We start from the raw sequence: 27706 nt of genomic DNA, 5'->3' as shown, positions 1-27706 counted from the left end.
AGAAACTGAAAGGAAAACGTATGTATTTGAAAGTTAGTTTATTGGATTGGATATATACCTTCTTCTAATCATGGAATTCAGTGACCACTTATCTTTCTAAATTTTACTGTGGTACTTTTCACCGTACGAATAGTAAGACTATTATAGAAACTTAGCTTGAAAGGGGGCCAGATTCATTAATTTTAAGAATACATTGTTTCCTCGGATTATCCCGTTAAATTTGAATTACACTCTTCTAATTCTTTTGAAAAACGATTTTTAACCTTAGTAAATGAGTAGATTCATGTAATAGTAGGACTTCTATTATCTTTTCTTTTTTCCTCTATTGTTTTAATTGTTCCTCAGATGATAATCATTGGTTGCACTGCTCATTATTGACAAACTATGAAGCAAAATTACAAATAATCGACCATAATTTGACCTCTGATTTTGGTAAACATAATTTGGATTTCTAATACATAGTACTGACTGTGAATTTTGAATTAAAATGCAATCACAGGCATGATTCCTTATAATTCCGTAACGTTGATTTGGTCTACGAAAACTTTCAGCAAACGGCATGGTCTTTTGTTTTTTCTTCTTCTTTTTTTCAAATTTTATACCACAACAATCTAGCTAAAAACCCCAATTGGAGTATTGTTTTTTTCTAAGTTGAAAAGTCAAATTTACGAGGGATACATGTACCGAGCCTAATGCATCCAAAAAAAAAAAAAAAATTAATTTCTGAAGTCAACCCTTCCAAGTCGTCGATTTGAACTGGTTCAATAGTACGTATTTTCAATATTAGAGAGCAGAGCCCTTTAAATCTAACTGACCACAAGAATTAGATAAGCACCAAACGGACATTGCTTTTAAAATACAGGAAAGTAAGAGAAATTGACAATGGAGTTCTTCAACAGAGCTAAAGTTATTAGGCTCAAAGGCCATTTGGGCAAGTACCTCGTCGCCGATGATGACGAACAAACCGTCCGACAAAGCCGTAACGGTTCATCAAAAAAGGCACGTTGGACAGTTGAAATGGTGGCAGACAATCCTCACCTCATTCGTCTCAAGAGTTGCCACGAGCGTTACCTCTCGGCTTCTAACGACGCTTTCCTTCTTGGAATGACTGGTAAAAGAGTATTCCAAGTACCAAATAGTGTAACAGATAGTTCAATAGAATGGGAGCCAATAAAAGAAGGATATCAAGTAAAGTTAAGGACAAAGGGAGGGAAATTCTTGAGGGCAAATGGAGCAACACCTCCTTGGAGAAATTCTATAACTCATGATTTACCTCATAGAACTGCAACCCAAGATTGGGTATTATGGGATGTGGATGTAATTGATATATCAGTAACGGACTCTGAATCTTTACAGAGTTATCCTTCATCTCTATCGAGCTTCTCTTCTTTTGGCGATGATGATTTTACAGATTATTCAAACACTCGTCGCACTGTTTCGTCAATTAACAGTTGTACATCCATTGCATCTGATCGTTCTTCACATCCAAGTTCAACACAGGTAATGAATTAAGACTCTCTAGCATATATTACAAGTGTGACATTTTTGCATTTTTCGAATTGGTTGTTAAAATTTCTGACTTCGTCATTGTCTTTGACATTGTTGCTTTGACCTGTGAATGTAGAATGGGATGGAATTTTTTGAAAGAGCTAAAGCAGTAAGACTTCAAAGCCACTTGGGGAAATACTTAGTGGCGGACGAAGATGAACAAACTGTTCGACAGAGCCGAAATGGCTCGTCGAACAGGGCACGTTGGATAGTGGAATTAGTTGCAGGAAAAAGTCACGTAATTCGCCTAAAAAGTTGCCATGGTTTATACCTAGCAGCAACTGAGCAGGCATTTCTTCTAGGAATGACGGGTAAAAAAGTACTTCAAACTGTTGCAACAAATAATATGGATGGTTCTACTGAATGGGAGCCAATAAGAGAAGGATTTCAAGTAAAGCTTAGAACAAAGGAAGGAAAATATTTGAGGGCAAATGGAGCTACACCACCTTGGAGAAATTCTATAACACATGATGTTCCAAATAGGACAGCTACCCAAGATTGGGTTTTGTGGGGAGTAGAAGTTGTGGATATTACTATTTCAGATACTACTGATATTAATTCAGTGTCAAGTTGTTTATCGCCAGCATCAAGTTTTAATTCTGTTCTCGATGATTATACGACTTCTTCTGATATTGGATCCCCAAATGCAGTAACCTACCAATCCCAAAGGTCTGAGAACGCACACGTGAAACAGGTACGAAATAAGTGAAATTAGTAACCTAAAAAATATGTCAATAACATGCTACAATAGTCTAAACTACGCCAATAATGTAATTACTGTTTATGTTACTTCATAAGTTAAATCATGTTCTAAATAACAAAACGGCAAATATTGGTTTCTCCTCCATCAAAAACGTTAAAGCGTTTGCTCTAGTGAAACTTGATTTTTCATCTTATTTTTGGTTAGGAATGAGGAGAAACATCTTTAGCATCTCAAAGTTTGTTTCTTTTCGTTTGGTACGCGGACTAAATTATCTCGGGGGATTATCATCCCAGGACTAATTTATACCCTATGAGAGATGAGATAAATAATCATAAGTTTATTGGGATAAGGTGGAATAAGATGGGATATCCTGAATTAAGTTTGGGATAAAATTTATACTCGATCCACCCTATCCTTCGTACCAAACGACCCCTTATTCTTCTTCTGCTAGAATGAGTGGTTGGTTGCCTTGTGCTGTGAGTTCTAGCACCCCACTAGGCCATGTACTGGTCAACAACCCAATTAGGTAAAGTCAATATGCAAGGCTGGAATATTTCATTTTGACCCTGTGTTGTTTAATTGTACTAATTGAAATATGTTTATGGAATCTTCAAATAGTCAAACGAAAAAAAAAAAGATCATCAATAGTCAAAACCATTAAAAACAATCGAGGTCGTTGCGTCAAAAGTGATAGATCAATCGGGACTTTTAAAGTGACTAGAGTGGATTAAAAAAAAAATTAACTTTTCTACTATGAAATTAGAAACGTTACTAATCTTTTGCTTCAAGTTACTAATTTTGTCTCATTATGCTTTCAATTTACTTTCGAGTGACTTGTTATTGTGAATTTTTACAAAACAGTATAGTAGAAAGAAAAAGACAGCTTCACAAGAGCCAATGTACAGCGTAAACTCCTTTCAACCTGATTTCCATATCACATATGACATTCCTTTAATAACCGTTAATGCATACCTTTAGCTTCCTTTTTCAGCATCTCCTGTTTCTTCATCAATTATTCAGATCTTTCTTCCCTATCCATCCACATGGATCATTCTCTGTAAATACTCAAAGAGTCTGATCCAGGTGGATTTCTAGATTAAAAAAATCAGTTTTTTAAAACAGTGTTTGATCATTGCAATTGCATGATTTTTCCAGTCTTTGCAGAATTCTGGGATGGAATTCTTTCAGAAAGCCAAATCCATTAGGCTAAAGAGCCGCCATGATAAATTCTTATTAGCTGATCCCGATCAAGAAACCGTGTACCAAGATCGCCATGGAACTTCCAGGAGTGCAAAATGGACAATTGAATTCCCTGAAGAAATCGAAAATGTCATCCGATTAAAGAGTTGTTATGGCAAATATCTAACAGCCACAGATGATCAAGTCCTTCTAGGTGTCACAGGTAGAAAAGTTGTTCAGAGTTTGCCTAGAAAATTGGATTCTTCAGTTGAGTGGGAACCAATAAAAGATGGATTCCTCCTGAAGCTTAAAACGAGATATGGGAATTATTTACGCGCAAATAGTGGATTACCCCCTTGGCGAAATTCAATTACACATGATATACCTCATAGACATCAAGATTGGATCTTATGGGAAGTGGATATTATTGAAATACTGCCCGAATTACCAGAAAAATATTCAGAATCAGAATCATTGGATGATTATTCCAGCTCTTCTTTTCATCTTACAACCCCCAAGTATTCCAGGAGTGAGGTTAGTTTTAGTTTTGTCTCAAAAGTTAGTGTCTTTTTCTTGCAGAGTGTTATTAATATTATTGAACTTGCAGTCAAGAGATGCATTTGATACTTCCTCGGTAAAGGCTGAAGGTCGACTAATATATTACCATGTGGCGGATGAAAATGGAAATGCAAATGATGCAGTGGAAGGACCATCTTTTCACTTCAAAGGGCATGGAGTAGAGGAACTGACTCAAAAGTTGGAGGAAATAACAGGGCTGGAGAATATTACTGTCTGTTCGCGCAACAAGTTCAATGGGAATCTATATCCTCTTCGGTTAGCGTTGCCTCCAAACAATGCGAATATGCATGTTGTGGTAGTGCCTGAATCATCCAAAAGTTAGCAGAATTCACCATCTCCTTGAGAAAGAAGCTGTATATTTCCCTTTTTCGTTTCTCATGTCTCAAGCTGGAAAGTTATCCCAATGTCCTAGATACATTTTTCTTCACTGCTATTTTCCTAGAGGCAGTTGCAATGTTACTTGGTTTTTTAATTCATGAGCGCAAGTCTATACAAGCCCTTTTATAAAAGGGTGAAAATTATTTACATCCCTCAAGTTTACTCTAAAAATCAAATACATCCTCCAATTTTGAACAATTGTCATTTTCATCCTTTCGTCCTACACAATGTCTTTTTTACCCTTGACATTTTCAACTCTCCATATATGTTATACCTTTTTTATATTATTTAGATATTTTTTAATGCAGGTATTTATTCATAAGTTAAAAATACTATATCTTATTTATATAATTTAATCTAAGTTCACTAATATTATAAATAAAATAATTATATTATGAATTTATTACAAAATTTATTGCTAGTTTATTATTATTATTATTATTATTATTTTAATATTATGTATATTAAAATGCATATAATGTATCTTGGTGTGTGCGTGTGATTTTAAGTTCTACTATTTATTATTATCTATGGTGAATATAAATTTTTGAGTTTTGATTGTTATTATTAGATTTTTTTTAAATTATAATTAAATTTCATGTAAAGTTTAAATTGATAATTTTTGCAAATTTAATTATAAAATTTACCTCTATTTTACGCCCATTATTTTTTTATTACCTGCATTGTATAATTTATAAAATTTTCACTCTCTTTTATTCTCAGTTTTGTAAATAAATTTTTGATTGCTATTAATAAAATTACTTATATGAGTAAATTATTTATTATAATTTTTTTATTTTTCTCATTTATTTCACTATTGAACATCATTAACTTATATGCTTGACTACTACTTCTCACTCTTTTTGGTTGCGAAAAAGTTTTTAAAATTTTTCTATAGGTAAGTCGATAATATAAATTAAAATAAAAAATATAATTATATTAAAGAATAAAAATAAGAGATAAAAATTGTAGAGGGTAGAATAGGTATTTTAAGAAGTCATCTGTGAGAACAAAGCAATTGTTGAAAAGGCAAAAGGAAGACTCTAGAAGTGTAGGTGCTAAATCTGAGTTGGAAAGATATATTGGTGAAGGACAAGAGCAGTTGTCTAATGATTCTAATGACTTTAAGATCTTAGATTGGTGGAAAATTAATGCGCCTCGATTTCCTATTCTATCCGAGCTAGCTCGTGATGTGTTAGCCATTCCAATTTCAAGTGTTGCATCAGAATGTGCATTTAGCACCGGTGGCCGCATTCTTGATTCATTTAGGAGTTCATTGACTCCTCGGTTGGTGCAAAGTCTTGTTTGTGTTCAAGATTGGTTTAGATGTGAGGGTACTTCTATTAATGTTGAAGAAGATTTGGAGTTTCTTGAGCAAATTGAACTTGGTAAGATTTTGCGTTATATGAGTGTTTTATTAAAAATTAGTTTACTTTGTAAGTTTAATTGACACACTTTATCAAATTATATTTAGATATGGCAACGAGCGAAAGAGAAACTTGCATTGTTGAAAGAGATAATAGCATTGTTGATGCATAGTTTGAACAAGTGGTAAGTTTAAAGATTTGCTTGTTTTATGATATTATTTTGTTATTTATAATTAAAAATATTTTATTAACTTGTGAAATTTTCTAATTTTTTTTTGTAGGTTCAACTATGCCTCGTGGTCCTAAAGCTAGATCGCCTATTTGGGAACATTTTGAGCTAGTTAAAGTAAATGAAGAATCCCGTAAAGCAAAGTGCCTTCATTATGGTCGAGTTTATAATTATCATCCAAAGTATTATGGCACTTATGGCTTAGTGAAGCATATTAAGAAGTGTCTTATGCCTCATCCAGTGATTCGTATTTAAGGCTTTAAGTATCATTTTCTAGACTTACTTTGTGGTTTGTGGCTTGTGACTAGTTTGCCACTGTTTTGTTGTTTGGTGATGGTATTTCTAGACTTATTTTGGACTTTGGTAGCTGCTAGATTTGCCACTGTGTTAAACTATTTTGGACTAGTTTGCCACTGCTGGACTGTGCGGTATTTTGCTACTTAGGTGTTCTGTTTGCACTGATGCCACTGAAGGCCTCCCTGCTCTCTGTGTGCTTGTTCTCTATAGTCTATTCTCGGTTTCATTTATAGTGTTGTTTCAAATGAGAGTGTTATTGTCAGCAAAACTTGTGTTAGACTGCCGTCTGCCACTGTCTTTCTCTGTTGCTGGGCTGGACGAACAACTAAATGACAATTTGCTGGGTTGTCTTTCTCAAAAGTCAAAATGACAATTTGCCGTTGGGCTGGACGAAAAACAAATAAATTCCAGCCTTGTTTATTGATGTTCCTACAAACCGTAAATACTTGTTGTTCCTATAACCGTTTAAAACAGAAAAAATAAACCGGAAATAACCGAACCGAACTTTGAAAAAACTGCACTGAACCGTAAATACTTTGGTTTGATTTGGTTATTACTATTACAAAACCGATAAATCGAACCGTACTTTTATAATAACCGAACCGACCGACGCCCACCCCTAAATATGAGCAGTAGAATGATAATTGTTGAAAGTTGAAGAATGAGTTTGATTTTTAAAACAAACTTGGGGGATGTAAATGATTTTCACCCTTTTATAAAAGGGTTTTCGGAGCGAAAGTACTAATATAAAACGGTAGATGCATTTCTACAATCGTCGATGAATGTTACTCTTTTGGCCATAAATTTTTTAATTTTGATGGCTCTCCTTTATTTGGAGATCAAACTAACATTTCCTCACTTTTCCCTGCGATTGCAGTTCTTCTAATATCTTTTGCTTCCTTTTTTAACCTTGTTATCTATAAAATTCTCTAATAACTTGGAAAACTCTCAGAACATTTTAGACAATGCTAAATGTAGTAAACGTAGTCAATAAGCACACTAAACGTTAACCTTCAAAAGTCAAAATAGAATTCCATGTGAATTTCAAACCACTATAAAAGATTTACACTTTGCAAAAGGTGCTCCCAATTGCTCTTAACAGAAGTAAAGAAAATTAGCGTCTTTTAGTCAAGTCATGAACCTTGTCCTGCCTAACAATGCCCGCTTATGAGCTGTCTAAGCAATGTCCGCCTCCAAGTGAGAGCCAGCCTTGCCAATAACAGCTTTCAATTATGGAAGTGGTGCATGTCCATGGCAGAAAAGTGCACCAATACGCGCCAACTCAAAGCCATCCACGCCATTTACATTACTCTTGGTCTTCACCGCAACACTTACGCCGTAAGCAAGCTCCTCGATTTTTCTGCCCTTTCAAATTCCGCCGACCTTTCCTATGCCTCACGAATCTTCGCGCAGGTTCGAACTCCCAATACTTTCCTTTACAATATTCTCATTAGGGCTTACTCTCGCAGCTCACAACCCCAATTTTCCCTTCATTACTTCAATATTATGTTACAAACCAATAACGCTGCGGCTCCTGATAGTTTTACGTTTCCGTTTCTTCTCATCGCTTGCGCTAATGGTCCTTTGGAAGTAGAGGGAAAGCAAATGCACAGTTGGGTAGTTAAGAATTCTTTTTCCGCGTCAGATGCACATGTACAGACAGCATTAATTCGGTTCTACACCAACTGCAAAGCATTGGATTATGCACGCAAGATGTTCGATGAAATTACTGACATTGATGTTATTCAATGTAATGTTTTAATGAGTGGGCACCTTCAATGCGGACTAGCCAAGGAGGCATTGAGTATTTTCCAAGATATGCTGGGGCATGGAGTTAGTGCGGATGAGTATTGTGTGACCACAGCACTTGCGGCCTGTGCTCATTTAGGTGCTCTTGAGCAAGGGAAATGGATTCATGAGCATGTTATGAAGAGAGAATGGGTTGAATCTGATGTTTTTATCGGCTCTGCTCTTGTTGATATGTACGCTAAGTGTGGGTGTATTCACATTGCTTCTGAGGTATTCGACAGCATGCCTACGAGAAACAGGCATTCGTGGGCAACAATGATTCGTGGGTTCGCGGTCCATGGTCGTCCTGAGCTAGCAATAAGCTGTTTGGAGAGGATGCAAGTGGTCGATGGACTTAAGCCTGATGGTATTGTCATTCTTGCAGTTTTAGCAGCGTGTGCACATGCAGGGCTTCAGAAAGAAGGCCAGCTTTTGTTGGATAAGATGGAATCATTATATGATATTGCACCGGAACATGAACACTTCAGTTGTGTAGTGGACTTGTTATGCAGGGCTGGAAAATTGGATGACGCACTTAAGCTCATTAGAAGGATGCCAATGAAACCGCGGGCCTCAGTTTGGGGCGCGTTATTGAGTGGTTGCCGAAATCACAACAATGTTAGTCTTGCAGAACTTGCCGTTAAAGAGATTTTGTTGGTAGAAGATGGCAATGAAGCTGAAGAAGATTCTGCTTATGTTCAGTTATCCAATATATATTTGGCAGCTCGACAATGTGATGATGCACGTCGAATCAGGAGGATGATTGGTGACAAAGGGTTCAGGAAGACCCCTGGGTACAGTGCAATTGAGATTGATGGGATGGTTAATGAGTTTGTAGCTGGAGATGTCTCCCATTCATGTTTAACTAACATACATGAGGTGCTTGACTTGATATATCTGGATCCTGATTTCAACAACCTAATATAGCATGAGCAAGCTTGCTTGTGTGTCACAACTCATATCACTGAGTATAAGACAGCATGTTGTTGTAAGGGGCATTCAACTATTATTTAGAGATCAACTGGTCTGCAACTATGTTTTCTAGATGGAAGCAGACTTTAAGGCCTGCAGCACCCTTTCAAGCTAAACTTGCCATGTTTTGTACCCTCAGCACCATGAGATCCTGCTACAGCCCCTGCTATTTGACCAGCCTCTTGTGTTTCTCAAATTCGAGCAAAGGCATGAATTTGACAGTGTACTGCTGTCCAGCAGTTGTTTTCCCATGCTATATTCTTGAGGGAAAAGTCCACGTACCAATGGAAAGTGTGGAACTTGGGGCAAGTATACAAGTGTGGATTGTGATAAACTTCTAATGAAATTCGTGCTGCACTAATCAGTCTACTATTTATCAACCCAAATTTGCATGGTACTAGCCTCATTAATTACTTATCTAGATGAAAAGGTGACACCAATTTAGGAAATGCTGCTTTTTTCTCAAAAAAATTATGCATTTACATGATAGGAAAGTACCATGGGCGTCCATAATTTTCAATTTTACATCTTAAGAAATTCATTAGTTTAATCGGGTCTTGCTCTACTTTTCTCATTCTGAGAAAACAAAGGACCTATTTAAGGTCACAGCTGGACCGCTGGAGGTGTCGACTAACATAGGCCAATTCATGTTTCGAAATTGTCTGATTACTTTTAAGCAGAAAAGAACTGTTTGCTTCTATAAGATTTTCTGTCTTTGGATTGAGCATATTTAATTGACTGGAATTGCCATCTAAAATTGACTCGCTCATAGATCTGATGTGATGGTCAACTCATACTTTTTTTTCAATTATTTTGCTTTTGACTATTAACTGGATATACGGAACTATTAACTGGGATATCATTAGCCTACGTAATTGGAAACATCACAATTGGACCGGAATGTTCCATCAATATCAAACCCCATTCCTACTTGGTTTCTCTCTATGGTATGTGCTGGAATATTATGAATTGCAGACAGCGTAAACCTTTGTGGTCCCGAATAATCACACCATGTTAGAAATCCCATTTTCCGTTGACCATTTATGACATTGAATCAATCAAATAGAATAAATTGTAGTAATAGAAAAAGACCATTGAATTTAACTTTTCCCTTGCAACCTATCGAAAGACTTGAAATGACTATACAATAAGTATTTTCCCATGAAACATTCTCTACTTATAGTTATGATAATTATTACACCTAATCGTGACTATCATGCGCATTGTTGTGTCGAATATGGAACGGTTTAACTGATATCCGCTTATATTTAAAGAAAATAACTTTCTAAACTAATTACGACTTGAATTGAAATAATTTTACAAAGGATTTCAGGTATTCTATTTTATTGGTCTAATAATGTGAAAAAGAATTATGTGAGTAAAACGAATATTCGGTATCATCATAACTTATAAGATGATCTTCCCTTATATATGGAGGACCCTATCAAAAAGTTCCATCATTTTCAAAGAATAAACCTGTAAAGTTTGCTAAGGCATTGAACCACTTATCCATACTCCTGATAACTTTTGGCATGAGGTGCTGTTTGTTTGGGGAGAGAAGTGATGGCCCTTCATTGCCTCTACGAGTCCCATTTTTTCCTTATTCATACGTCATTCCCATTTAAAAAATAAAGTAACTCTTCAAAATTTCTAAATGCACCTCAACCAAAAAAATTTAAAATTGAAATTAGTGAATAAAAATATCCCAAATATACAGAAAAGAAGAAGTGAAGATCCCTCCCAGCCAAAAAACATACCACGCCTAGATCACGTGCATAAAATTGCATATTAACAAAATGACAAATTATAAGCCTCGAGTTGATCACCTACTCTTTTTTTTTTTTTTTAATAAAATACGAACATGATAGACAAAAAGACATTGCACCTTTATAACTTACAGTGACAGAGGGATAAAGCAGCCACTAATCTTTATAGATTAGTATCTCCTAAACCTTTCCACGTCCCCTTTCCAGTGTCTTTAACTTTCTAATGTATATTCCAGAATCCAATACTACCCCACAATATTGACCCCTCCTATTGGATTTGTTATATCTAACGGTCCACATGTAGTAACTACTACATTAGTAGCAATAAATAATGTATTTCTTTTTCTTGGTGGCGGTTTGAAGCAGCCTTTTTCTCTCTGTTCTCGTGACTCCGTGTATTTGTACCTTAATGCCTTCGCAAGATTTTCAAGATTTTGCATGTACTTCGGATATTTCGGGTCTTCACTCATTATTTTTCTCCTTTTCCTTTATCCACACGAGATTCTTGAATCTGTGGGTATATCTTTACTTGTTTCGGACTCTTTTTCCTATTTTCATGAAAGAAAAAGGACTCTTTACGAAATAATGTAAATACATACACGTGTATTAAATCTGTTTGTTTCTTGAGCTTTGGCAGTGAAAAGAGAGAATGAGAAGTGGGGTTGAGAAAAGTTCAAATCTTGGAGCTTTTAGTCAGCCAGAGAGAAAGAAAGTGAAAGAGAAAGAGAAGAAAAAGAAGATGATGAAGAAAGTGGAAGAGGACAGTGTTGTTGAGAAGAAGATTACAGTTGGTGTTTGTGTAATGGAAAAGAAGGTGAAATGCGGCCCCGAGGTTCTGTTCTATTGTTTTGATTGGTTGCAATTGCAGAGCATGCACCAACAATACTAGTGCTGTACTTACTTTTTATTAGCTTACCAGCAATTATTAACCCCCCGCTGATTCTTTTCAATTGTTTGATCAAATTTAGGTCTTCTCAGCTCCAATGGGACAGATCCTTGAAAGACTTCAATCATTTGGTGAATTTGAGGTATTCAATCATTTGCTAAATTAGCCAACTAACTTTCATTTTTGTAATATTGGGTCTCCTGAAAAGTACTTTTCCTGGTAATAATTTTTAAGTATTCATCTTATCCAAGATTCAGCATTTTTCTTATGATATTGGCTCTCCTAAAAAGTACTTTTCTTGGAAATATATCACTCAAAGTATGGTGATACTCCATTGATCAAGTGGCGAACTGACTTTGCAGAGTGCATTTCTAGTTTGTTGTTAAAAGTGTATTATCTTTCTGACTAGGACTTTATACTTGCAGGTTATGTACTTTGGTGACAAAGTTATTCTGGAGGATCCAATTGAGAGGTACAATCCTGGAAACAACGTTGACATACCATTGCTACTTCGTATTCTATAATCTCTCTCTTTGTTGAACTGAGTTTTACATCTTTTCCCTGAGAAATTGTGTTTGTAATAAGGTATTTTTGATGGCTTACACATCTTGTTAGCCTTAAGTTTGACGTTTTGTCTTCCTTCCGCACTATATACTATGCGCCATGTTAATTTAGTGGATTATGTCATGGTTGCAGCTGGCCGATATGCGATTGCTTGATTGCCTTCTACTCCAGTGGATATCCTTTGAAGAAAGCAGAAGCATATGCTTCATTGAGAAAGTAAGTTTCATCCATCCTTTTCCGTATGTAGTTTCAGTGTTCAGGCATGCTCGCTTTTGTGTTATTCTGCGTCCTCTGAATATCTATTTTGAATGATCTATGACTGGCATCACCAGAGTAACTGCTAGCACGAGATATTGTAGGAGTCCTGGAAATTTTATTTTCTTTTGAAAAACTTAGGTAAAGTTGAGGATTTTCTTTATCACACTTGCAACATTGGTGTTGTGGCTTCTTCTCTGATTATTAATAGTCCAGCCCATGTCTATGGCCGTATAAAATCACAAGACTTGTCTGTCTGAACATAAAAAAACAAGGTTAAGGTTTTTTATGTCATAAATGATTGTCAAATCCTATCTTATTAATCTTTTGGTTTCTCAAGTGTGATAACATGTATTATGCTCTGGTGTAAAATCTGTTGTTTGTGATTGATTCTTTTGGCAAGCTATAAATGATTGGCGGGCAGATTTGAAGCATTCATTAGGAGTTTAGGGATAGTAGAAAATGCATGATAGAGTTTATCAAAAAGATAATGCAAGATTTAAAAAAAAAATCGTGAGACTTTTGCTTTTGGTTTGTGTCGTAATTGACTAATTTCTTTTGCAAAGACGTTTCTTAAGTTGCTACTTGATCATCAAACTTGAAATTTTGATATTTGTAATGATGACAACAACTGTAAGGTCATATTATTTTTGTCTAGACAAGGTCCCAAGACCAAGAAGATCTGATACTGTTGAGTTGTGAAGCTCCAAGGTTAAATATCTGTCTTGGAATGATGAGAATTTTCCATCTTAATAGAACCTTCTTTTTGAAAAGTAAAAAAATAACCTCTTGTTTTTCCCCTGTAAATGTTGGAAAGAAATATTTAACACACTTATATAAACTTTGGCATCACTGTGGACAACTTATGATCATCAATTATCTCCTCTGTCTTAGGCCTTTCCTTGTAAATGAATTGGAACCGCAATACCTTCTTCACGATCGGAGGAAAGTATACGAGGTATGTATTAGTTCTTGGTTATTTCTGCCGTTCAGGGGAAGCGGAAAAGTGCATGAGTTTTTTTTTTTTTTTTTTTGATAAGGAGAATTCTGTGGCTAATTTCTTTTGTCTAGATCTATGATTGGATTGGCAATACTTTGAAACAAAATTTTCCTCACCTAAATATGTACAAAGATTCAAAAGAAATGTATTGTCTTCTATACACCATAAGAGTCAATGCGTATGCTGATATTGTTAGAAAAGGTTATACCATCATATCTGTCTGAATATTCTGCAAAAGTAGGAATCAGGCTTAATTCGACATATGTTTCCAAGTATTGCCAATCCCATTGTTCTCGCTTCAAGTTGTTGAGCTCTCCACTTTAGTCTACATGTGAAAAAGCTGCTTTTAAATAGTTAATTGCGTCGGCAACTCTACCCTGGTGGGGGCGCATTTTTTTTTATCTAACCTTCTATAAGTTATGCTACTCCTTGCATTTTCCCTTTTCCTTGAAAACGAAAATGATTTTGACATCTTCCTTTCTGTTTTAATCGTGAGATTTCAGCGTCTTGAGATGTATGGAATCCCTGTGCCAAGGTATGCTTGCGTTCACAGAGAAGTACCGCACCAACATTTGGATTATTTTGTTGAAGACGATGACTTTGTTGAGGTTCATGGGAATCGCTTTTGGAAACCTTTTGTGGAAAAGCCTGTTAATGGTCAGTCTCTCTTTCTATGCATGATCAGTTTTTTATATTTTTGCACTAGAACGAAAATGTATGTGTTTGGCAGCTTGCCAATTAGATGAAAAGATAGGACTCATATTCTCAGAGTACCTTGATAAATAACCACTTTGGTGGTATTATAATAGTTGGACAAACAATGATGCCTCTTGATTAAGATTTCATACTTATTAGGTTGTTGTTGGTAACATGCAGTTTTAAAGTTCTGTTTGGTTATTTCAAAGAGTTGTTATTTCCCTTGCATATGAATACTGCAATTAGTATTTAGTACTGTAGACTTTTTGAACCATGGAATTGTTGTCAATGCTGTCTGCTTGTGAATATGGTGAACTTGTGATATTGTAAAAATACCACTCAGGAAGGGAAAAATCAATCTCTTATTTGCTTTTATGTAGCTGATGACCACAGGATAATGATTTACTATCCTAGTTCAGCTGGCGGGGGAATGAAGGAATTGTTTCGAAAGGTAACATATTACTTAAAAAGAAAAATTGGAATTGCTTTCTTGATTAGATTTTGATTTGACCAGCGTCCTTTGCGTCTCTGCTTCTTATTTCTTTTAAGAGCCCTTGTATTTACCCCACCCCACCACCCCCCAATTTTTTTTTAATTCCTTTTGATAAGCAAAATATTTTATTAAATAGTAAGAACTAAACACTAAGGTAGTACAGCACAGGGATATGTGGTAGGCGCGCACCATGTCTGGCATTTAATTGGAGAAAGGGTAGAGGGAGGGTCCTTTATCCACTGGCTATTGAAGCTGGAAACAACAGATTTGCCGGCTATCAAAAAAGACTATCCTCTTCGTATACATCAGAAAATTCAACCAGAATGCTAAATTCCTAAGACATTTATGTTTCAAAATTTGGATAGCAGTAGATTTGCCTACGAAGCAGACTGGAATGGCTTCCAAATCTTGATAAGTTTCTTTTTGACCTTAAAACCAGTTTGGCACAACAAGAGTTCTTTTGCAATCCTCGCCATTACTCGTTGCACCCCAAAAATGATTTCAAACAAAATCCACAGTGAATTGCCATTTGTCATTGCAGAAAAAGATGTTTAATGTCATTCATCTCTCTTTCCCACGTGTTAGAATATGTAATTTCGATTAATGTAATTTGACTTCTTTTCCTTCAGGTTGGTAACCGCTCAAGTGAGTTCCATCCAGAGGTTAGAAGGGTGAGACGTGAAGGATCCTACATATATGAGGAATTCATGCCCACAGGAGGAACAGACGTTAAGGTTTGTAACATTGTACTTCAGTATTGTTGCATGAATGATTTTGCTTTAATTGGCTATCGAATTTAATTTGTTTGTCTGGTCTATTATGAAAAGATATACTTGAAAAACACCTATCTGGCTCGAGGTCTTCCTCTTTTTCCGTTAATTCGGATCTACCAGTTGATTTATCGTATGGTATGGTAAAAGCATACTAATAACTTAGGGCATAAGTCACTTTATGGCTGGTGTATGGATTTGATTTGGTGAGAAGAAACTATAAATATGTTCAAACATTTGCATATACATCATAGGACTTTATGAACTAACTAAAAATTTCAATTTCATATATGAACATGTGCATATTGTGCATGATTATCTAAGCTATATGTCCTTCTCATTCACTTATCAAATAAAATTTTCTTCTGTTTCGCTTTATTACCGGGATCCTTCAAAAATATCGTGGGGTGTGTGTTGGATCCTTCAAAAGTTAATTCATTTTTGGAGCATCCGACATGGGTGTGGCGTCATTTTTGGAGGATCCGACAAACATAGCTTTTTCGAGCTCTTTCATTAAGGGAGCGGGGGGAAAGGAGGCTGAGAGAATTTATTTTTGCATGTACATGAGTGCAGTTCAACTCTCATCCCCTCAAAAATAAAAGAAGAGGTGTAAGTTACATACCTTAGATATATCTTATATATTTATCCTAAGCAACTCTCATAACAGGTCGTAGCTTCCTGAATTTACTACTTGGTTTAAGCCTGTCAAGTGTCTTTGTTAGGTAGGAGTAACCATGCACATGTTTTTGCATTGTGTCAAAAATTTTGTAGCTTATCCCATGATTTGAGTTTTCTTCTTATATTTACATAGGTGTATACAGTTGGTCCAGATTACGCACATGCAGAGGCAAGGAAATCTCCTGTTGTTGATGGTGTTGTAATGAGAAATACTGATGGGAAAGAAGTAAGTTATTTCTTCAACATAACTCTCTATTTTTTCCTATTCTCTAATTCGGAGGCCTGTTGCCAAATAACAAAGAAAAGAACAGGAAAGGAAAGTATCATCTACTTTACCCATTGGATTTTATCCATTCTCTTGCGCTATGTGAGAGACGCACTTATATCCCCCCTAAAGATCCTTTAAAATTAAGAACTTAACAAAGTGATGAGAGATGGTCACTTTAGTGGTAGAGTTCCTCTAGTCCAACTATTATGCTTGGGGTTTGAGTTAAAACCCCTGTTGCCTTGGGAGGAGATAAGTGTGGTTCGGGGTTTGGGCAAAAAAAAAGGAGTATCAAAGTAGTGAGCTTCTCTTCCTCTCATACGGAAATTTTGGGGGTCCAGTGTTATCCTATGAGCATTTAGATTAAACTGTGTGAAATAGTCAGTACAATCACTTTATGTGGCTATAGAAACTTATTTGCAATATATTGAAAGTTGCTTCATTTTGCAGGTTCGATATCCTGTTCTACTTACCCCTACAGAGAAGCAAATGGCCAGAGAAGTTTGCATAGCCTTTAGGCAAGCAGTAAGTCACCTAAGTCTATTACATGTCAACACATATTGGTGTACGATGTTGTTATACTTTCAACAAGCATGGTGGAAACTGCTGCAGTTATTTTGAGTAGGTTGACCGTCCAGTGTCCTCTATCTCACAGTCAATTAAAAGTCGACTTTCTTGGCCTCTAATATCTCGTTGCCTGTGCATGATAGTCCAACTGCAGAAGATAGAATACACCGATGTCCTCGTAACCTATATTTATTAGATATGATTCTGTAATGTATGTTCAACTAGATTTATGGCTTTCTATTCCTTTCTCTGCCAAATAAACATGGTTTATCTTTTATATCGGGGTTTGGAGATACATGGAGATCCCAAGACTGAAGCATATACGCTGGCTAATGTTCCCCTTTTTCTCTTTGATGGTGTTGACTAAATTTATCTTCGTTTTCTCCATGTGCACTGAGAAAACAAACCAATGAAATTACCCTTCCTTTCATTTCAGGTTTGTGGCTTCGATCTATTGCGCAGTGACGGGCGTTCATATGTTTGTGATGTGAATGGCTGGAGCTTTGTAAAGAACTCTTACAAGTAAGTTTCTTCATCTTCCCCAAAAATCAATTAGATGAGACATATAGTCCAATCTAATCAGTGTTTTAAGCTTTCCTCTTATCAGTTTCATAATTAAGGTAGTCTTAAAGACAACAAAGGTCTGTAGGTGTGTCAATATGATGAATAAGGATGTTCAAAGGGTACCAAGTAGACCTAAACTCACGTTGAAGAAGTCATCTCAAAAGACCTACATATGTAAATCTAACGAGACACAATGGAAGCGAAAGACTCATATAAGATTATACATGGAAAAAGACAGGGGTTTCGGTTGACCAGTTCTAGAATGCATCCACCGATGAAAGTCATTATCCCAGTGAGTATTGCCTCTTCTACTTTTGTGCAAAGTGATGTAAGGACCCCTAGCATATGTAGTACCAGTAATGACCAGCACTGTAAGGAAGAATGAAAGTCAGCAGGAAAAAAAGGTAAAAAAGGAAATACTTGAACCTAAAATTTGTGAAAAAGTGAACATGTAAATACCAATAGGTTCACTTGTAGGTTTTTTCTTAAAACAATATTTTTTGGGATTAATAACCTTAATTGACTTAAGATGCATGCCTCTTTTTCCCTCCCTTCCCCTGCCCAATATCTGTTCCATCTAGGTAGAATGCTTTTACAAAGAAACTTAGAGAACAATTATCTTTTATCGGTGAACATCTTCTTTTTTTTTGAAAATGTAATGAAAATTTTATTAAAGAATAGCACCCAGAGAGTGCAATGGAAAAGTATTACAACCCCAACTGTATGCATGTTACTACACTAGCGACATTTGATTCATGTTGTATTATTCAAAAACTCGAATTTATCGAAAAAGTAAAAGAATTACTAGAACTTGTTGTTCAACTTTCTATCATTTTTTATTGTTAGGTTGTATCATGCTTGTTTGGGACCTTCATTTGTACTGCATGTATTTTGGGTTTATAGAATTTTTCTTGCCTTTTTAGTGTCACTGCTGTTGGTGTATCATCATAATATATCCTTACTGCATCATTAAATCTGTTGTGTAATCACAATAGTAGCAGCTATATGACTGGTAGTATCGTCAGTTTGTGCATCATTGGATTGGTCCTAAAGATAGTTCTTGCAACGATGCTTGAGTAAAGGTACTATGACGATGCTGCTTGTGTGTTGAGGAAGATGCTTCTAGACGCAAAAGCTCCACATCTTTCATCGACTATCCCACCAACTTTACCATGGAAAGTCAATGAACCTGTTCAGCCTTCTGAGGGGTTAACACGTCAAGGAAGTGGGCTCGGCACATTTGGACAATCAGAGGAGCTACGATGTGTAGTTGCAATTATTCGGCAGTAAGACATACTTCTTATGCATATTACCCTTGCAGTTTAGAATCTTTTTTCTCCTTTACTTAACCATTATCAACTGGAACAGTGGTGATAGAACTCCAAAGCAGAAAGTGAAGTTGAAGGTTACGGAGGAAAAACTCTTAAATTTAATGTTAAAGTACAATGGCGGTAAACCTAGATCTGAGGTGCTTCTTTGCTTTCATGATACAATTGCTTTTTTCTATCCTTCTCAACGTTTTAGATGATCAATATTGTTCTTTTGCTTTTAAATCTTGCGCAGACAAAGCTTAAAAGTGCTGTGCAATTGCAAGATCTTTTGGATGCCACCAGAGCGCTGGTACCACGTTCTAGGTAAGTGAGACTCTGATACTTAAAGAGTCATGTATAATCACATTGATTTCTTTATCTCATATTTGATTTTTGTAGCTTCATACCCCTCAAACAAAGATAATGTTCTTTATGCTCCGATAAATCTTTATGCTCTAATAACTTACATCATTTGATTTTGCGTTTTTTCAACCTATTTAGTTTGTGATTGCTGTGAGACTTTGGGGGGGGGGGGGGGACTTTATTTCTCCAAATAGTGCCTCTTAAGGAATTTTTCAGGATAGCTACTCTAACCAGCAGAGGGAGGGAGAGAGATAATCTTAACTCTAGTTTTAATCTTGTGCCTAATCAAACTAGAAATCTATGTTTTGGGCAGCGGGATAGATACATTACTGTTTGCATGGCCGTGAACATGGCGGGATGTGTGCTTTTCATCCTGTTACTTAAATGCATTATGCTGTATAGTTTCTACCATTTCCAACATCGTATATCTATGTACCACAGATGGATATCTGCGATCGCTTGTAATGTTTTCCTTATGTAGAACAGCTTTCCTAGTTGTTAATCAAGCCTATCATTGTCCATGTCGCTCTGACTCCCTTAGGCGAAAAGACCTCTACTTTTATTGATGGACCTGTTGATGGACCTCTACTTTTTAGTTGTTAATCCCTTGCTATCGCTCCTCTGAACTTTGCTACTTTACTATGGATTTCTAAAGTTGAATGAAACTCAATATTTCACTTGCACTTTAAAGACAGCTACATGTTCTTTATCTATAAAAAATAGTAGTTTTCAAATTATATGTTCTTATTGTGCTCAATCCGTTCCTTATACTGATCTTTAGTGCTTCATAATTTCTGGAAGTCAATTTTCTAAAACTACAGAGGTTAAGTTAGATATGTTTTTCTGTAGACTAGGTAGAGAGAAGGTGGTCACTCTTGTATATGTGGTACATGATGCATACAATATAATAACTGATCCAATTTATTCAATTTTGTCCTGACTCACTTCTAGTTTTCTTGTCTTATCGGTGATGTTGTAATGTGCTAATAAAGCTAAAAGAATGTCATTTGCTGATGGAATTTGTGTTGAAGCAAAAATGGTTTTCTTGCTCATTCTTGTTGTGTAGGCCTGGTCGGGAAAGTGATAGTGAAGCTGAAGACATTGAGCATGCTGAGAAACTTCGTCAAGTAAAAGCTGTTCTTGAGGAGGTCAATACTATTTGCTTGAACTATACATCTGGCAATATGCAATATCAATTGGTATAGGAGAAAATATTAGAAAATATACATGTTCGCATTGATTTTGTGACCATCTCTAAATAGGCTTTAAATGGAAGCTGGTGCAGTTAATACTTTTCTTCTTTCAATTTTCTCAGTTCTTATTGATTGTTAAGATGTTAATCTGAATTGCAGGGGGGACATTTTTCTGGCATTTATAGAAAGGTTCAGTTAAAGCCGCTAAAGTGGGCTAAAGTTGCCAAGTCAAATGGTGAAGGTGAAGAAGAACGACCTGTTGAAGCTCTTATGGTTCTAAAATATGGAGGTGTTCTCACTCATGCTGGCAGAAAACAGGTTCTATTATGCCTAATTATGATTTATTATATCGTGATCTAGCTCGGCCTGTTGAAGTGAATATTTTCCTTGTGTCATGGATCAAAACCTTTCTTTCTTGCTTTGATGAAATTTCTTGGCAGGCTGAAGAGCTTGGAAGATACTTCCGGAATAACTTGTATCCAGGTTGGCTGGTGCCCTTATCTTTCATTTAACTTCCAAAAGTTTTCTCCAAAATCAGATCTTCCTTTTGCATCATCTATTGCCAAATGAGGTTTAAGAAAGTTTCAGATAAACTACTTTCAGATGAAGCATCTAGAATTTAACAGTATTAGAAAAGTTTATTTTGCATAATCTTTGAAAATGGTGTATCAAAGCTTTGCAGCTACCCGGTTCCTATTTGATCAAATTGGGTATTAGGGGGTGGGTGGTAGGCTCAGTGCTTCTGCCTCTTAATCTCCATCTGCTTTGAACCACAGGTGAAGGTACAGGCCTCCTTCGCCTCCATAGTACATACCGCCATGACCTAAAAATATACAGCTCCGATGAGGGCCGTGTGCAGGTTAGTTCCTTACTTTTGCTCAATAATTACTTAGTAATCTTAGTATCTGAGTTTTTATCCATTTGTTTTCAATTTTTTTTCCTGGTTGGTTTGTCAATTTTTCTCATACATGTCCTGGGCTATTTGTTTTGTCCTCTGATGTTGAGTTTGCATTATGCATGTTATGTCGGCAGATGTCTGCCGCTGCATTCGCCAAAGGTCTACTTGACTTGGAAGGACAATTGACACCAATCCTGGTTTGTGTGTTGTTATAAGGGTATGCTTCTTGAGTTGGATTCTTACAACTGAGACGATTGAAGTATGTGTTTTCTTCTTCACTTGAAGGTGTCGCTGGTTAGCAAGGATTCTTCTATGCTTGATGGACTTGACAATGCCAGTATCGAAATGGAAGACGCTAAGGTTTTCTTTTCCTTACACTGTGTTCAAATCTACAAGCACATAGTTATCTTGCCATTTTCGGACACCTAGCTCAATCAGATAGGTCTATCTGTGGATGGTCTTAGTATTCTTTAGAACTTAGTATTCTTTATAATGACTAGGCTCAGTGTCTCTATCCATTATACTGTTAACATTGAAGGACAAGGCATGTGCTGCAACTTTGTTGCTTTTTCATGTTGTTGTTTGGTTGTTATTTGAAGTGTATGAGAACCTTTGAAATTATATGGTCTAACACCATAAGGAAGTATTTTTTGGTGGATGCTGTTATGCAAAACAAAGAATACAGTAATTCCATTGCACGGGTATGTTTGGCAATTACTTGAAGCATTAAAAAGTTTAGATCACTGTAACAGTTGAGTTAAATCCTGTTTACAAAGGTAGGATCTTTCAACTTACAAAAATGCTTTTATCATTCTGCTGTTAAAATACCTCTTCCCTTGTTCTCTTTAGGCAAGGTTGAATGGCATAATTACTTCTGGAACAAGGACACTTCATAACAATGGATCATCAGAGAAACCTTGGATGGTTGATGGGGCAGGACTCCCTCCTAATGCATCTGAACTTCTGCCCAAATTGGTAAAGTATTAATGTGTATCTCCTGTTGAATCAATCTTCTGGTAAAAATCATTTTGAAGTTCATGATTCATCTTCTGATTCTAGTCGAATATTTATCTTTTTACCCCCTTATTCTACTTTCTTTTCCTTGTCAGTGGAATCCTTTGTTCTGAATCCTTGATGTCACTCAACTAATACTGCAAGCATTTAAATTTTGTTCTTTGGTGCTTTTCCTTCTCTTATGTTGCTTTGTGTATTTCTATATTTTTATTCTGATTTAATCTGTGTCTTGCAATCAGGTGAAATATACTAAGAAGGTGACGGAGCAAGTGAGGCTTCTCGCTAAGGATGAGGATGAAGAACTTGCAGAGACAAGCCCATATGATGTAATTCCACCTTATGATCAGGCTAAAGCGCTTGGTAAAACAAATATTGATGTTGATCGTATTGCTGCGGGTTTACCTTGTGGTAGCGAGGGATTTCTACTAATGTTTGCAAGATGGAGAAAACTAGAAAGGGATTTATATAATGAACGGAAAGAGTAAGTTTTGCTAACTTAATCAATTTTTTTTTTTTAGCTTGAACATATGCTTGCTGCGTCTTGGACCTTTGGTGCCCAGATGCTAATTTGTTGGGATTGTTCTCCTGCCAATCTTCACCAATCTGCTCATTGTGGATTAAAATGGTTTCCTTGTTGGTGTTTTCCCTAACACTCTATATTTAAATACAGCCGTTTTGATATCACACAAATTCCAGATGTTTATGACTCGTGCAAGTAAGTGAACTCTATAACATTCTTAGCATATTTGGTTAATGAAGAATATTTCCTCTCTTTTTTTTATCAACATGCCGCATTGACACTAAAAGAGCATGCTCAAGCTTCTGGTTTTTGTCTGTTATGTCCTTGACTTTATGTTCTTTTGAACTTTTTTCTTTTGTTTACAGGTATGATCTTTTGCACAATTCACATCTGAATCTAGGGGGGTTGGATGAACTCTTTATGGTTGCTCAGGTACAATGAGGATCAACTACAAACATGAGTAGCTTCTTAGAAAAAGAACCGATAACTCCAAAACCATTGCTCGCTTGCCCTCCCACCCCACCGCACGAAAAAGGGAAAAAAATGACTCCAGAACAAGATAAAAGTCTGGTATCATATTACTAATCTTAATTTTCTCTGTAGCAACACTTGTATATGGCATTGCTGCTTTTCCGGGTCTTTAGGTTACGAGTCTGCTTTTCTGGGCTTTTCAAATTCTAAAAGAAAGTATGATTGTTTTTGAGTTTCAGCTACTTGCAGATGGTGTTATTCCAAATGAATACGGGATAAATCCAAAGCAGAAGTTAAAGATTGGATCAAAGGTAAACATCTTACATTCAGAGCAATGTCCATTTCTCGGTGTTTTCCTTTATCTGTAGTAGAAAGATTTCATGCGTTCTTTCTTTCTACCTATTGTTGGATAGACAGTAACATATAACATTTTGTACCACCTACTCACTGCTATTGGCACTCTTAGATTTCGCAACTTAATTTGAATGGGGTAGTCTATAGTTATTAAAGAAGTCTGGGCAAGTTGTGTTGTGCTTAAGAGTTCCTGGTATATCTATTGGGTATCTTTAGGAGCTTGGCAGTTGGACCTCCACATCTTGTCAAATATTAATGTCCACTGAAGCTAGAATTGGTTCACCAGCTTTCACAGTTTCTTGTCTCTTATCACTGGTCTGCAGTAAGGAATTGAGACAACAACAACCCAGTATAATCCCACTAGTGGGGTCTGGGGAGGGTAGTGTGTACGCAGACCTTACCCCTACCCCTGGGGTAGAGAGGCTGTTTCCAATAGACCCTCGGCTCCTCCCTCCAAGAACTCCCCACCTTGCTCTTGGGGTGACTCGAACTCACAACTTCTTGGTTGGAAGTGGAGGGTGCTCACCAGTAGAGCAACACACTCTTGTCAAAATGCCGTTTGACATGCTGGTTTGAGTTTGACTTTGCTGAAAAATAAGATTGATATAGTTCTTCTCCATTGCTGTTGGTCAAGGTGTGCTTAAGGAAGGCAGTGAAAATCAATCATTTTACCTAGCTAGAGTTGTAGTTGCACTATAACGTTATGAGTCAATGAACAGTCAACAGGTTTGATTGACTGGTGGTAAAGTAAATTAAAGCCTGCTTCTAACAAATTAGAAGCTTATGCGTGTATTGGAGGAAGAGTAGTTTGTGTATTGCTTCTTGTCCACTACAATAACCATCACTTTGGCAACCATTACGTACAGAATTTGAGGTTGCACATTAACTTATCTTGGATCCACCGCTATTTTTAACCAGAATGCGATGAAAGAAGGGTTGTGTAATATGTTTGCATTTATATGACATCTTGTTATATAGTGCGGCTTATATAGATATCAATGCGTAATTTATGAGTTGTTCATTCAGATTGCTCGCCGCTTGTTGGGTAAAATTATGATTGATCTAAGGAATACCCGTGAAGAAGCTCTAAGTGTGGCTGAGTTGAAAGGTTGTCAAGACAATCATTTGGCAGTGAATAAGACAACAAAGGAAGATACAGAGCACCATACCAAGCCTCACACTCGGAATGAAGAGTCTAGAAGAACTAGCTTCAATAGTGAGAGATCCATGGATCAAGATGATGATGATGACAAGGAGACTAAGTACCGCTTAGATCCAAAGTATGTGGTCCCTTGTGTTCCCTTAATTAGATGTTCAACAAACTTGTATTTCCCACTGTTATTTTTGTTTTTATCTAGAAATGTCTCTGTAAATCAAGATAAGAATGCAGAAATACTTTTTTGTATTATATTTGATTATTTTGTGCTTTACCTTTTCAGGTATGCAAATGTCAGAACACCTGAAAGACATGTGCGAACACGCCTGTACTTTACATCAGTAAGTGAAAACTTGTAATTGAATTGTGTTGTAATTCTACTGTATTTTCAAGCTGCTGTTCGTACTTTTGGCCCAAGGGAACTTTCTGGCTGACACGAGAGCAGCATCTTGAAGATCAAAATTAATAAATAAATAAATATGTAGCTTATAATTTTGGTTGAGATGGTTCACGTAACTTAATTATTGTAAAAACTAGTTAGCAAAGATCAAACTCTGAATCAAATTTTATTTATCAAACATGGATGGTTAATCCAAATCTTGGAGTTTATAAACAGTTTATGTGTGAATGAGAATAATCTATCACATCAAAGAATTTTCTCAGTTTTCTTCAGCTGACTCATTCTGTCATAGATAACTATTTAATATGCCTGTGATGTGGTATTTCTCTCTTTGAACTTATTAACTCTACTTATTTTATATGATTAGATTTTGTTTAGACACTGTAGTGTCATGAACCTTTTGTTTACTGTTATTTTCTCTATTTAGATTTTTCTCTTTTTCCCCCTCTTCTCTTCTCCAAATTCTAGTTTACCAATTGTTTGACTTGACAGGAGTCGCATATTCATTCTTTGATGAATGTTCTTCGTTATTGTAATCTGGATGAGTCTCTTCAAGAAGAGGCCAGCCTTGTCTGCGACAATGCTTTGGATCGCTTGTTCAATACCAAGGAGCTGGATTACATGAGTTATATTGTACTGAGGATGTTCGAGAACACAGAGGTTTGTACATTCGTTTATACTACTGAAGCACAAAAAAAAATGAAAAGGCAGGATAAGTTGTGAATTAGTATTTTGGTGTACCTTAAATATATGGAAGCTACTTTCTGTTTTTCTTTGGGTGTTTTGGAGAATTGGGTGGGAAAGAGAACTAGGCAGACTCAACACAGCCATAACTCTGCACCTTTCTCTTATGTTTTTGCAAGCAAAGAGGTTATCTTAAATGTGATAGTGTTCTAAAGAACAGAAATCATATAGTAATCCCCTCGTTTTTTTATTTGTAAGTAAAAAAGATGTGTTATTTTCGAATATTTTGAGCATCACTGAACTTCACCAGAAACTTTCCCAATAGAACCGACTCCTCAACGCCCGTCCCCCACCCCATATCCCTGGGGAAAAGTCAGGTATGATTCTGACATTTTTGGACTTTGCATATGAATCGATGACAGCAATGTTAGCGGAGTATCGTATATTCCAGAAGATTTTAGGTCTGAAGTTCCTACTTAAACTCTTTGGTTTGAAGACACAGTGTCTGGGATGAACACTTGATTAGCCTTGTAGCAACATGTGATGTAATAGTGTTTTTGTCTGATGCGGAACTCCTGATAGATGTCTGCCGGATTCATATTGTATCCATTTGGTGCAGGTGGCTTTGGAAGACCCTAAAAGGTTCCGCATAGAGATGGCCTTTAGCCGTGGTGCTGATCTATCGCCACTGGAGGTAGTATGTTTTTCTATTTCACGAAATGTAATTGAAAATTTGATCTTTACAATAAATCTCTGACTGCTATAACCACCAATAATGCCATCTCATTTTGGTGAATGCCTATGCTAAGCTGTGTTAGAAATGAGAAACTCCGGCTTTATTTTTGTTCCATGTTTTTGTAGAAAAATGATGAGATAGCTGCTTCATGGCATCAAGAGCACACATTGCCAATAATGGGTCCTGAAAGGCTTCAAGAAATTGGTTCATATCTTACATTGGAAAACATGGAAAATATGATTCGTCCTTTTGCCATGCCGGCTGAAGATTTCCCACCACCATCAACTCCTCAAGGATTCTCAGGCTACTTCTCGAAAAGTGCATCCGTTCTAGAGCGCCTGGTAAAAATTTGGCCATTCCACAAACATGGGAACACTAACGGGAAGTAGTGCAATTTCTTCCCTGTTGGATGGTTCTGCTCTCAAACTGAGGTTTGGAGATTATTTTCTCTAAGTGCTTTGTCACAATCAAATCAAGAATCAGTAACAGCTGAAGAATTCCAGAAGAGAAGCTATAATGTCGATTATCGTTCTTTTAGATGTGCTTTTTCCTTCTCTCTCTCTCTCTCTCTCTCTCTCTCTCTCTCTCTCTCTCTCTCTCTTCTCTTCTTCCATCATTCATTCTTGTAGATAGCAGAAAATTTTGCAGTGACCTTTAGCTCCGGCGGGAAGCTCACAGCCTACATTTATAACAGAGTGAGCCTAAAATGTAAATGTGCTCTGCTATGAATTCTTGTTTGCTAGTTAATCTTATAAGTCTTTTGTTTCTTGCTTAGTTATGACTATTCTCGTTCTACTGATATTCGTGTGATGATGCGTTGATAAGAAGCAGGAAGTTCCTGAATAATTGTTATCGTCCGACCAAATATGAGATCCTATTATTGAATCTTTCTCCCAAAAACTTTTCTCCAGTTAACCGCAGTGATGAATATAACTTGTCTAAAGTTGGTAATAAAGCATTATATTGGATTGAATATAAGAATCGTCATTTTGACTTTTCAATAACAAGTGACATCGTCAAATAGCCATGGACTGGTGGATGAGAGCGATACTATAAAGAGTTA

At 36.4% G+C, this 27706-nt stretch overlaps 3 protein-coding genes and 1 long non-coding RNA gene across 9 annotated transcripts; all 4 read left to right on the top strand.

The window, feature by feature from the left end:
• The first annotated feature begins 809 nt into the window (after window positions 1–809).
• On the top strand, window positions 810–4539 carry LOC104097439 (uncharacterized). 2 transcript variants are annotated; one of them, XM_018771253.3, is made up of 4 exons: window positions 810–1500; window positions 1625–2242; window positions 3416–3964; window positions 4038–4539. In XM_018771253.3, the coding sequence occupies exons 1-4, from the start codon at window positions 883–885 to the stop codon at window positions 4329–4331; spliced, it is 2079 nt and encodes a 692-aa protein (XP_018626769.1). In that variant the 5' UTR covers window positions 810–882; the 3' UTR covers window positions 4332–4539. The 2 variants fall into 2 exon arrangements, with proteins under 2 accessions (XP_018626769.1, XP_009602286.1); XM_009603991.4 differs by having other exon boundaries at window positions 3407–3964.
• Window positions 4540–5149: 610 nt separating this feature from the next.
• On the top strand, window positions 5150–6426 carry LOC104117359 (uncharacterized). The gene is made up of 3 exons (XR_004512381.2): window positions 5150–5775; window positions 5862–5938; window positions 6036–6426. It is a non-coding gene; the product is annotated as an uncharacterized lncRNA (long non-coding RNA).
• Window positions 6427–7323: 897 nt separating this feature from the next.
• LOC104097440 (putative pentatricopeptide repeat-containing protein At3g28640) lies at window positions 7324–9553 on the top strand. The gene is made up of 2 exons (XM_009603992.4): window positions 7324–7693; window positions 7875–9553. The coding sequence occupies exons 1-2, from the start codon at window positions 7513–7515 to the stop codon at window positions 8993–8995; spliced, it is 1302 nt and encodes a 433-aa protein (XP_009602287.1). The 5' UTR covers window positions 7324–7512; the 3' UTR covers window positions 8996–9553.
• Window positions 9554–11148: 1595 nt separating this feature from the next.
• Window positions 11149–27417, top strand: LOC104097441 (inositol hexakisphosphate and diphosphoinositol-pentakisphosphate kinase VIP2-like). Of its 5 annotated transcripts, none has more exons than XM_070195774.1 (31): window positions 11149–11319; window positions 11444–11638; window positions 11775–11834; window positions 12118–12164; window positions 12389–12472; window positions 13406–13469; window positions 14015–14168; window positions 14588–14658; window positions 15330–15434; window positions 16282–16374; window positions 16864–16938; window positions 17417–17502; window positions 18627–18830; window positions 18913–19012; window positions 19108–19178; window positions 20284–20365; window positions 20570–20728; window positions 20851–20893; window positions 21187–21269; window positions 21443–21505; window positions 21594–21668; window positions 22158–22283; window positions 22562–22803; window positions 22993–23037; window positions 23208–23274; window positions 23553–23624; window positions 24694–24947; window positions 25107–25164; window positions 25716–25883; window positions 26527–26604; window positions 26769–27417. In XM_070195774.1, exons 2-31 carry the CDS (start codon window positions 11456–11458, stop codon window positions 27030–27032), a joined length of 3276 nt encoding a protein of 1091 aa, XP_070051875.1. In that variant the 5' UTR covers window positions 11149–11319; window positions 11444–11455; the 3' UTR covers window positions 27033–27417. The 5 variants fall into 5 exon arrangements, with proteins under 5 accessions (XP_070051875.1, XP_009602291.1, XP_070051876.1 ...); XM_009603996.4 differs by having other exon boundaries at window positions 11149–11323; window positions 11444–11620; window positions 26527–26601; XM_070195775.1 differs by having other exon boundaries at window positions 11149–11323; window positions 11444–11620.
• Window positions 27418–27706: the final 289 nt, after the last annotated feature.

This window comes from Nicotiana tomentosiformis, chromosome 2, assembly GCF_000390325.3.
Source record: "Nicotiana tomentosiformis chromosome 2, ASM39032v3, whole genome shotgun sequence".
NCBI classification, from domain to species: Eukaryota; Viridiplantae; Streptophyta; class Magnoliopsida; order Solanales; family Solanaceae; genus Nicotiana; species Nicotiana tomentosiformis.
The sequence above is the reverse complement of the archived record's forward strand: the minus strand, read 5'-3'. Positions and strand labels throughout refer to the sequence as shown.

Excerpts from the sequence above, each read along its gene's own strand:
- LOC104097441 (XM_070195774.1), top strand. The coding sequence starts at position 11,456 with ATGAGAAGTGGGGTTGAGAAAAGTTCAAATCTTGGAGCTTTTAGTCAG. Across the intron at positions 12,473-13,405 it reads GCATATGCTTCATTGAGAAA|GCCTTTCCTTGTAAATGAAT; the intron begins GTAAGTTTCATC and ends CCTCTGTCTTAG. Across the intron at positions 23,038-23,207 it reads GATGTTTATGACTCGTGCAA|GTATGATCTTTTGCACAATT; the intron begins GTAAGTGAACTC and ends TTTTGTTTACAG.
- LOC104097440 (XM_009603992.4), top strand. The coding sequence starts at position 7,513 with ATGGAAGTGGTGCATGTCCATGGCAGAAAAGTGCACCAATACGCGCCA. Across the intron at positions 7,694-7,874 it reads CCTCACGAATCTTCGCGCAG|AGGGAAAGCAAATGCACAGT; the intron begins GTTCGAACTCCC and ends CTTTGGAAGTAG.
- LOC104097439 (XM_009603991.4), top strand. The coding sequence starts at position 883 with ATGGAGTTCTTCAACAGAGCTAAAGTTATTAGGCTCAAAGGCCATTTG. Across the intron at positions 2,243-3,406 it reads AGAACGCACACGTGAAACAG|TCTTTGCAGAATTCTGGGAT; the intron begins GTACGAAATAAG and ends TGATTTTTCCAG. Across the intron at positions 3,965-4,037 it reads CCAAGTATTCCAGGAGTGAG|TCAAGAGATGCATTTGATAC; the intron begins GTTAGTTTTAGT and ends TTGAACTTGCAG.